At 38.3% G+C, this 11,116-nt stretch overlaps 2 protein-coding genes across 3 annotated transcripts in view; one reads left to right on the top strand and one right to left on the bottom strand.

The window, feature by feature from the left end:
* Positions 1-77: 77 nt before the first annotated feature.
* Positions 78-7,821, top strand: LOC117948244 (rhodopsin-like). Its single transcript, XM_034877804.1, has 5 exons — positions 78-888; positions 1,686-1,854; positions 2,062-2,227; positions 3,435-3,674; positions 6,775-7,821. The coding sequence occupies exons 1-5, from the start codon at positions 528-530 to the stop codon at positions 6,901-6,903; spliced, it is 1,065 nt and encodes a 354-aa protein (XP_034733695.1). The 5' UTR covers positions 78-527; the 3' UTR covers positions 6,904-7,821.
* An 89-nt stretch (positions 7,822-7,910) lies between these two features.
* Positions 7,911-11,116, bottom strand: part of plxnd1 (plexin D1) — a 62,585-nt gene continuing 59,379 nt past the window's right edge. The window contains exons 34-36 of one of the 2 annotated variants that reach the window (XM_034877794.1): positions 10,059-10,199; positions 9,869-9,943; positions 7,911-8,933 (exon numbers count right to left, since the gene is read on the bottom strand). In XM_034877794.1, coding sequence (XP_034733685.1) covers positions 8,817-8,933; positions 9,869-9,943; positions 10,059-10,199 — 333 coding nt within the window. In that variant the 3' untranslated portion in view covers positions 7,911-8,816. Of the gene's footprint in view, positions 8,934-9,617; positions 9,729-9,837; positions 9,944-10,058; positions 10,200-11,116 lie in introns of those variants that run through there. The other variant, XM_034877795.1, reaches the window with a different exon arrangement.

An 11,116-nucleotide genomic window follows, 5' to 3' on the forward strand; every position in this document is an offset into this window, starting at 1 on the left:
ATTAAACAGTGGTTAGGGATTAGGCTGTCACAGATGCAAATAAGTTGGATTGCTCAAGAAATTTCATCTGAAGTCTGTCCACTCTAAATGGTTTAGATCACAAATAGGCTGGTTCTATCTCTGCCTTCTCTCCTACTCTCTTCTCATTCTGATGATGCATTGATGCGTGTGACAGTAATGATGGGTTTGGTTAGTCGCGGGTGTAACCACTAAGCAGAGTTTTCTCCTGTAGTTCTTTGTGTGTGTGTGTGTGTGTGTGTGTGGTGGGGGGGAATGTGAGTGAGGGGGAGACTGCAATTCTTAATTCCATCTCTGCTCCATGCAAGTCCCTAATCCGCTCTGCTTATTAAAAGGTGCTGCATCACGCAAGTGGGTTGCAGAGCACGTTAGATCCAGCTTTCCTTCCACCCCATTTGCACTACTGCTGCACTACAAGACTCCCTCACAGTATTTTATTTTGAGAAGAGGCACAGACTGTTACATTCAGTGTTAAAGTCTCGGAGGAAAAAAAAAAACCAACTGCAGCCATGAATGGCACAGAAGGGCCCAACTTTTATGTCCCCATGTCTAACAAGACTGGGTTGGTTCGCAGCCCATTTGAGCACCCTCAGTACTACCTGGCTGAGCCCTGGAAGTACTCTCTTCTGGCTGCATACATGCTGTTCCTCATCATTACTGCCTTCCCCATCAACTTTCTCACACTCTATGTCACCATCAAAAACAAAAAACTGAGGACGTCTCTGAACTATGTCCTGCTCAACTTGGCGGTGGCCGACCTCTTCATGGTCAATGGGGGATTCACCGTCACTCTCTACACAGCCCTGAATGGATACTTCGTCTTGGGGGTCACCGGCTGCAACATCGAGGGATTCTTTGCCACCTTAGGAGGTAAGAGATGGGGATGAGAAATTGTTAATAAATGTACCTTGTGCGTAAAATGCTTTCATTATTTAGTTTTTTTTTTTTTTTTTTATTGACAAAAGCAGTATACAGAGAATCAGGTAAACAGAAATAGCACATGAACATCAAATTTACTAACTTATGGAGATAAAATAAACATGAAGCAATACAAACAAAAGTCATTACAAAGAAAAATAAATAAAAAGAGGTAAATGAAAACAAATTTACAATTGCTCAGAGGTTTCAGGGGAAAAAAGCTCTACACTTTCCACAGTTTTAATACTTTTTTGTAATGCAACGATCCAAGTGACTTAATCAGTGATTTAAATTCCATGAGAAAATGTACAAAATTAGAAGATGAATTAGAAAATGTTTGCTGGTGAATACAAAATTTGAAATACAGAATAAGGAAGTTAATTAGATATTAGAGAACACAAACAGATGATATCTTTAAGGATAAAGATGTAGACAATGTTGGTGGGTTCCAAAAAGCAAGACTCCAAATCTGTCCAAAATCTTTTGGATATTTCACAATTAAAAAAAAGGTGAGATTTTGTTTCAATGTTTTGTTTACAAAATGAATAGGAAGAGTCAATGTCAGCAAAATGCTTTTATTTAGATTTTGTGTCACTTTCAAATTGACAAAATTCTAAAAGATACAGTTTTGAGAATGTTTGCTGGTGCGTGAATACTTGAAATCTAAAATACTGTGTCTGTGTAACTGTAACATCCCAAAAATGTTTGCTGTATTTAAATTTACACCTGGTTTATTATTTATGTCTCAGGAGAGATTGGTCTCTGGTCTCTGGTGGTTTTGGCTATTGAGCGCTACATTGTAGTCTGTAAGCCAATGACCAACTTCCGATTTGGGGAGAAACATGCTGTCGCTGGGCTGGCATTTACGTGGATCATGGCCCTGACTTGTGCTGTTCCCCCTCTGCTCGGATGGTCCCGGTACTGTATGTTTTAATAACTAGACTGTGCTTGCCAGGCTTTAAAAGCATACAGATATTTCACTCATTGTTTACACACTAAAGTACATCAGAGATTACCTTTATTTACTGGCAGCACACTTACTCAAAGACACAAATAGCATAGTATTACATACTGTGTGTGTGCTGGTGTTGCTGGTGTTGACTATTATTATGTGTCTGGATGCAGGTACATCCCAGAGGGAATGCAGTGTTCCTGTGGGATTGACTACTACACTCCTAAGCCTGAGATCCACAACACCTCATTTGTCATCTATATGTTCATCCTCCATTTCCTCATCCCCCTTATTATCATTTTTTTCTGCTACAGTCGCCTGCTCTGCGCTGTGCGAGCGGTAAGAACCCCCTTGCCAGACAAAATAATATATGCTCTGTATATATACATTGTATATATACAGTGTATGTATGTACATGTATATGTATATTTTTTTTAACCTTTTTCCCCTCCACAGGGAGGTTAGTATCATCACAGAGCGGAGTCTCTAGCGATGTGAAGGATTTAGTGGCTCAAGGACACTCCAGGAGGGCAGATCATTGCCAACATCACCTCCTCTGGCTGAGGGGCAGTCTGCCTGCACAGTGAAGTCCTAAAGCCCTCATTAATAATAGTATGACAACATTAATAATGTATTAGCAGTCATTAATAGTTCAAAATCATGCTGAAATTCTATAACTAAAGAGGCTATAATTTATATTTTTATATTAACAAATAAATGAAAATATGAAAAAGATTTTAAGTGAGTTGCTCGTTGTGATGAACCTGCAGAGAATTATCGCCTGAATCTGCAGCTCCACTTTACTGGTTTGGTTCACTCTCACCACTCTCATCACACCTTTTTCTGCTGCAACAGGCAGCGATTTGTTTTGTGAGGAAAAGCCCCAAAAACCTATAATATCTTACCTGCTCAGTAATGACTTCTAGAAAGACACACTCAGTGACTTGCTGGCAAACACAGTAGAACATATAGACACCAAATAGCCATGTATTTCCGTCAGTAGTTGGGGGAGACCCAGCTGCAGTTTGTGGTTCTGAAGTATAAGCATTGAGAGGTACCAGTTACCTATGTAATCTAAATGTTTGGCTAGTAGAGATCAAAAACAGCTAAAAGAGAGTGAATAATGGACTTAGGTTCCCTTAGGTTCACCCAGTGGCCAGAAACACAACTCCAAATGAATGATAATGTTGCTCCATAACTGTTAAATGTGTTTAAAAGCAACTGTTTGCTAACACATTCACAATAACACTTAAAAAGAGAAAATATGTCAATTTTGTGTTCACAACTTGCTTCCGCTGCCCCTAAGTGGCCAAAAAGTTGTTGTTACATATTCCAATATGATACAACACCAGCCTTTTTTGTTCTTTAAGGCTCAATTTTTCACACATTTCACACATAAATTACAGATTGTCAGTAAGGTTGGTAGTCTCATCTTGTGTTTTTCCATTTTGGTAATGGGCTTAGCCTTTTGTTTACATTTGGATTCCTGATTACTGGATATGATGAGATGACAATGAGTTAAAAGCCTGCATCTGTGTGTTCTCAGGCCGCGGCCCAGCAGCAAGAGTCTGAAACCACCCAGAGAGCGGAGAAAGAGGTGACACGTATGGTTGTCATCATGGTGATCTCCTACCTGGTGTGCTGGATGCCTTATGCATCCGTGGCTTGGTACATCTTTGTAAATCAGGGAACTGAGTTTGGACCAGTGTTTATGACCGCTCCGGCTTTCTTCGCCAAGAGTGCTGCTCTGTACAACCCAGTCATCTACATTCTACTAAACAGACAGGTCTGTGGACAGCGGCAGTTATAGCAACAATTGATGACATTTTTATGACATACTGTATTATAACATTTTTATGACATTTCAATATTTTTACACAGTGCGTTTTTATGACATACTATACTATTTCATATTTATGACGTACTCTACTATGACTTTAAAAAAAACTTTTTCATGAACATTTTATGACATGCTATACTAAGACCCTTATACTGTGACTTCTAGTGATAAAAAATGCTATAACTACATGACGTTTTTTCGACATACTGTACTACGACGTTTTTGACAAACTATAGCATGACTTTTTTATGACTTTTTTGCAACATACTATGCTAGGACTTTTTTTGAAATTCTATACTCATACTTCAATGATTTTTTTGACAAACTCTGACCTTTTTTATAACTTTTTTCAATATACTATACTATTACTTCTTTCGACTTTTTTACAACGTTTTTCAACACATTATACTGTAACTTTTTATGGCTGTTTTACAAAATACTATACTATGACTTTTTGACACAATGTAATGTGAGTTTTTATGTCTTCTCAACATGTCATATTATAGCAATCATATAGCTCAGTCTGTGAGAAGACAGCTTTGGGAGCCTAAGGTTGGCAGTTTGATACCCATGAGGACTGGAAATGTTATTATTTTTTCAAACATAATTCTTTTGGGCATTTCTGGCCTTTATTTTTGACAGGACAGAAGACATGAAAGGGGCAATGACATGCAGCAAAGGGCCGCAGGTCAGAGTCAACGCCGTGCCCGCTTCATTGAGGAGTAAACCGATATATGGGCGCCTGCTCTACCAACTAAGATATCTAGGCGCCCTGGAAATATTATTCTAAACCATGAATTTTTTCAACATACCATACTATGAATTTTAATGACTTTTTGGACTTACTATACTATGACTTTTTTCGACACACTGACATTCTATACTGTGACTTTTATATTAGGTTTTGTGACATACCATATCAAAACTTTTTAATTACTTTTTTTGATATACCATAGAACGATTTTTTCACCATACTGTTCTATGACTTTTTTCAACATATTATACGCTGACTTTCATTAATTTTTTGACAAACAATACCATTACTTTTTTATGACTTTTTTTGACACACTATACTGTGACCTTTTTTATGTCGTCTCAACATAATATCTTATAACTTTCATATAGCTTCCTATGTAAGAAGTCGGGTTTGGGAGTCCATGGTTGGGCAGTTGATACCCATGAGAACTGAAAATATTATTCTAAACCATGATTTTTTTCGACATACTATACTATGACTTTTTTATGACATTTTTCAACATACTGACATATTATACTATGACTTTAATATTAACCTTTGGGACACACTATATCAAAACTTTAAAAAAAAAAATTGACGTAAAATACCATTTTGTTTTTTTTTTATGTCAAAAAAAGTGATTAAAATTAATTAATTTATGTATTTACAGATTTTTATCAGTATTTTAATAAATCATACAAAAAGTCATAGTATAAACATTTTATGATTTTTGGACATACTGTACTAAGACTTTTTAATGAATATTTGTACATAAATTACAATTTTTTGTGTCTTTTTTACAACATACTTGACTATGACTTTTTGAATCACTTTTTTAGACACTTTATACTATGAAATCTTTCGACAAATGAATGAAAAAAGTAAGAGTATAGTTTATCCAAAAAATCCTAAAAAGTCATTGACACGCTGTACTATTACGTTTTATGATTTTTTTCAACATATCATAACATGATTTTGTATGACTTTTTTCAACATATTGTACTAGTACTTCTTTCAACACACTATACTATGACTTTTTTATGTCGTTTGTCAACGCATTATACTATAACTTTTTATGACTGTTTAATGACATACTATGCTATGACTTTTTTGACATACCATACTGTGAATTTCAGTCACATATTATGACTGTATTCTATCTTTTTTCACTTTTTGATCAATGTTTTTGACACTCTATACTATAACATTTTTGGACAAATAAATGAGAAAAAGTAAGAGTGTAACATGGACACTTTATGATTTTTTGGACATACTATACCAAGACATTTTAATGACTTTTTCAACACACTATAATATGAGTTTGTTATGACTTCTTTTGACATACTATTCTATGACTTTTTTCAACATACTATACTAAGACTTTTTAATGATGTTTTCAACATACAATACTATTGCTTTTCATGACTTTTTTGACATAAAATACTATTATCTTGTTCAACATACTATACTATGACTTTCAATTACTTTTTCAACATACCAGTATTTTACTATGACTTTTTCTAACATACTATATCATGACTTTTTATGATGTTTTAACTAACTCTATTATGACAATTGTATAGCTCAGTCTGTAAAAAGACGGTGTCCAAGGTGTGAAGTTTGATCCCCATAAGAAGCACAAATCATAATGTTTTTTTTCAATATAATACAACATACCATACTATGACTTGTTATGCCTTTTTTTTGACATACTGTATTTTGATGATCGTATAGCTCAGTGTGTACAAAGACTGATTTAGGAATGGTTGGGAGTTTGATTCCCACCAGAAGCAAAAATCTTATTTTAAAATATGACTTTTTTTGACATACTATACTATGACTTCATCCTGACTTTTTTGACATACTTTACTGTCACTTTTTATTACTTTTTTGACACACTGTACTATTACTTCTTTTGACACTTTTTTACTATTACTTTATGATATACTATACCATGACTTTTTTGTGACATACTATACTATGACTTTTTATTTCTAACAAGTTCCTTTAGACTTGACATTCTAATATATTTTTTGTGTAATTTTGTAATTTGAATTTCAATTTTTTTTAATCTTATAATTACTTTTTTCAATATATCTGTATGTATTTATGAATTATCCTGCTGGGGATTAACACATGCTAATCTTATCTTACATTTTGCTGATAAAACTTCTGTACTTTTACTTAAGTGGGATTTTGAATCCTTCTTAATTCATTGGTAGTTTGACTTTAAAGGATTTGAATACTTCTTCCACCACTGACCAAAGGTGTAACTGTGATTCGGATGTTCTCCTTCTTTTTGGCCTCCAGTTCAGAAACAGCATGATCACCACTGTGTGCTGTGGAAAAAACCCGTTTGGAGATGATGAGGGCGGCACCGCTAGCACTTCCAAAACTCAGACTTCGTCTGTCTCATCCAGCCAAGTGGCCCCCGCTTGACTGATGCACTCTGGTCCCCCTTCAATGTCCCATCTGTCCCTGCACACCTAGGGACCCATCACCACAAAGCAGAACCACATTCATTTGGCCAATCCTCTTGACTTACATCTCCATGTGTCTTCACTGCATAAACACAACTGCACGTTTAACGGGACTGACATAGTCACGGGCCGGCATGAGTATTTTCAATGCATTTAATCATGGATTGTGTTCAGCTGGCTTCACAGATTTGAACCCAGCATCAAGGGGGTGTTTTCCGTGTGTTGATCCAACTGAACACATTTCAAGCTCACCACTAACCAAAAACACATAACAGGTCAAACCAAACCAAACCGGATGATTTCATTCATACCAACTCTTATTCAAGTAATTGTTGCAGCTATTTATCCCCAAAATGCGCTTTGAACAATGCATTTTATGATTACTTGTAACTGTGTAAGTAGTCATGAATATGTTTAGATATCTCAAATGATTTTTAAGGCATCAGTTGGGGCTGCCCTCTGGTCTTTCCTCTTTCTGGTGAAGAAGGTGGGGTTGTTAGTTAGCTCTTGGCATTGACTGAGACATGAGTGTAAACAGATGGACCTGAAAAGAGCCTCTGCAGGGAGAGGGCGCCTCCTGCAAGATAGAGGATGCTTGTGTGTGTGTGTGTGTGTGTGTGTGTGTGTTTGTGTGTGTGTGTGTGTGTGTATGTGTGTTTGTGTCTGTGTGTGTGTGTGTTGGATGTCAGACTGCCATTGTGAGAATTAAAGATATATGGGGATATTATTTGTTCATGTGTAAAGGCTACGATCTTGTTGTTCTGTGTCCTGCAATAAAACAAAGCTAAACGTCTCACCGACTTTTCCCTAACACACGTTTTCATGAGAGGTTTTACAATGCTCTCTGAGAAGTTCCAGATGCTACTTTGTGTGCTTTTGTGTGGCAAGTCATAATAGCTTTTAAATGCTGTCATGATGTGCTATGCTGTAATGCATGTAGAAATTAGGCACTTTGAGATCATTAGACACATTAAAATCCTAAATAATGTAATTTATTTCACAAACTCTGACAAGTCATTTGGCATCACAAACACAGTCTCTCCTTATATTGAGCTCACATTTTTTTTCTTCTCATAAATGGAAATTTCCCTCTTTTTAATTTGTCAGAATCCAACATGATTACATTCGTTTACAAGCACACCAATCAACACTTCTATACTGATGTAGCTCTTCCCAGTGAACCACATTACATCTGACTTCATCAATTTCAGTCATTTATATTCCTCTCTCCACTCCTCCTCAACCCATCAGTTAACCTGCAAAGCACATTGGGACGTATAGGTCAAAGCACTGATGGGCGCACCCATCTTCACCAAGCACACCTGAGAACATTGCAGACTTAGGAGATGGGAGAGGTTTATCACTGTCCTTCTCTTACTCATCCTGAAGAACAGGTCACTTGAAAGCATTATAACACATCTATAAATATTGCTATGGACATTATAATACAGTACAGTGCATCATTGGCTCGTTCCCTTAAGAAAAGGGTTCAGTGCGTTAAGATCGCTACCGGGGCTTACTGTAGGTCCCAGTAACTGTAAAGACATCCAGAAAAAGCCTTATCCCCAAGTCCTTCACCTTCCCTTTAAAGCACAGCTGAGCCAGACTAGAATTCTGTCCGTGTCATGGAGAAAGATTTGGGAAAATTGCTCGGCATTCCCAAATCCAAGGAGGAGCACCTCGCAAATGTATGGTGCTTGAGAGTAAAGTTTAGGTCGATTGCCACGTTTCCACACTTCTTATAGTCTGAGGGAATAATAATGACACTTATGAACACCTTAGTGGCCGACATTCCCATGTAACTTTGTAGATAGGAGAAAGGCAGCTGTCAGCAGGAGGAAGGGTTGGCTAGTTGAAAAGAAACTGGCAGCTTCAGGCTTCGCTGCAGCACTCATAGATGTTGTCCTCCACAAGGGCAATGACCTGCTCGAACTTGTGGTGCAGCTGAGTGCGACGTGCGGTGGGGTTGGACTCCAGAGCGCTCACCACCTTACCGAGGGAAATAGAAAATAAAAACGTAAGAAAGACTTTCAGTGGCTGTCAAGCATTCATGCATCTATCTATCTAGGAGAGGGAGACAATCAGCCACCTGCTTGGACATAGAAAGTTGAGCGGGAGAATAAGGAGAGCAGCAGAAGAACAACTTGTAATGTGCTTCAGCCTCTTCTCTAGCTTTCATGCATGCCTCCACACCACAAAAGCCTTTGCTCTTCACATATTTACAAAACCCACATCTGCTCTGTTTTTCATGCCCAATAGTAGTCACGGTTTCAGTGGGATTTATGGGTTCTTAGTGCCAGTGTGCTACGAGGCAGCGCAAACTGAGCTGGGGCGAGAGAATAGGCAATCAGGGGCCATTCATAGGGCTCTGTGAATCAGAATCTAAGCCCCAGGCCCACGTCATTACAGTAACATGACAGAGGAAAGTAGCTAAACCGTATTATCATGAGGGTACTCCATTAAGGCACAGTCACCATTGACTAAGCTCTCCTGAGAATAGTCCCAGCAGTAAGGAAACATGAGGGAGGACAGCGGGGGCTTGAAGAGGGCTAGTTCAAAGACAAACAGGAGATATAAAGCACCAACTTAACTGTGTCATTTAGCAGATAAGAGCGATGGATAAAGAAAGGATAAACAGCATGTTGTTTGTTTAAAGTGAATCCTTATATATATCCTGTATGTGGGCTTGAATGGAGGATTGGACACATTTAAGAGGTTATAAGGCTGTTTACAGTGTACTACATCTCTCAACACGCACATGATCCTCTACACTGATACGTTACGCTCTGATACCCATCTGTGAAATTTAAAACCGCAAAAGGGGTTGACTGAGGTGTGATGGCAGCAGAAAAGGGAGAGTTTAAACATGGGTAACATATCTAATCAGAAAGACAGAACAGTAACGTAGGAATCTCTTTTCTTACCTGGTTTCTGTATCTCTTGGCGTATTGGTAGATTTCTGTCAGGGCCAGGTTGGTGTTGAATTCATTTCTGTATTTCTAAAGTATTAACAACATACTTGTATTAGATTTCAAAATTAAACATGTATGTAATTGCGGGATTTTGTGGAGCCAGATCACTAAGAAACAGTGACTTTCTGAACACTTGACTCACTCGGGACTCCTCAGCCAGGTGAGCGTTCATCTCCTGCTCACTTAGAGGGGCCATTTCCTGTATCTGCTTGTAGTAGCACTGTACTCTCTTCTTATACTCAGGGATCTCCTTGGCATACAGCAGCTTGTTGGTAGGGGAGTCCTGAAAAACAACAACATTTCAGTCAGCACAGCTCTAACCACTTTTACTTTGCTCAGTGTGGCTCTGCCCATTTGATGATCTGGCATAAATCTGAGCAGAGCATGAGACACACAGCATTTGATGAACATGAAGACATCCAAATGTTCAAAATTCCTGTACAACTGAATTCTACGGAAGAAGCAATGCAATCAAGCAGAACTCTTCTGAGGTTTAATTAATAATTCAGTACTGGATCTCAGTCTTGAATGAAGGGAGTTTTTACATTATTGTGCAGTCAGGTGCAATAATAAGGCGCTGTTCAGTTAGACTAGATGTTGTTTGTTCATGACCCTATCTAAACCAGTCTAAAGTGAGACAATGGAGGGAGGGAAGAAAATGTTTTCCTCCCAACAGGAGACTCAAAAACTCAGACTCAGGGAAGGAACATTCCAGTCTAAACAAATACTCCTTCATACCTCAGCCACTCTCTCCACAGTCACTTCAGGCTTTCGCAGTGGTGCTTATTCAAGGAAGAAATGTAGCATGGCTAAGAGGTTGTGGGCATACTCAGGTTTTAGTGGTAACTACTGTTGCGAGCGAGTGTGTGTAGGTCTTTGTGTGCGAGAAAGAAAGGGACAGAGAGAAAGTAGGCCAGGGAAAAAGAGAAGGCCAGCCTCAGCTTTCAGCATCAGTAAATGTGCTTACAACGCACCATCCTATTTTTTATGTGTCATGAGTTATTTGTATCACCTAATGTGAGTGTTTGTATCCATGTGTATACATGTTTGTGTGTGTGTTAATTTAAAGGTGCTGTGGGGGCGGGGGTGGGATGGGGTGGGGGGCTAGGGGTGGAAAGCCTGCAGTCGTATAAGTCGCACCTTCTGATAGGGAACCCTCTCTCTTCCTGTCCACAAGGTCATTTCCTGCTGCTTGCCCAT

This window comes from Etheostoma cragini, chromosome 7 (assembly GCF_013103735.1).
Source record: "Etheostoma cragini isolate CJK2018 chromosome 7, CSU_Ecrag_1.0, whole genome shotgun sequence".
In the NCBI taxonomy this organism is placed as follows: Eukaryota; Metazoa; Chordata; class Actinopteri; order Perciformes; family Percidae; genus Etheostoma; species Etheostoma cragini.

Excerpts from the sequence above, each read along its gene's own strand:
- LOC117948244 (XM_034877804.1), top strand. The coding sequence starts at position 528 with ATGAATGGCACAGAAGGGCCCAACTTTTATGTCCCCATGTCTAACAAG. Across the intron at positions 2,228-3,434 it reads TGCTCTGCGCTGTGCGAGCG|GCCGCGGCCCAGCAGCAAGA; the intron begins GTAAGAACCCCC and ends GTGTGTTCTCAG. Across the intron at positions 3,675-6,774 it reads ACATTCTACTAAACAGACAG|TTCAGAAACAGCATGATCAC; the intron begins GTCTGTGGACAG and ends TTTGGCCTCCAG.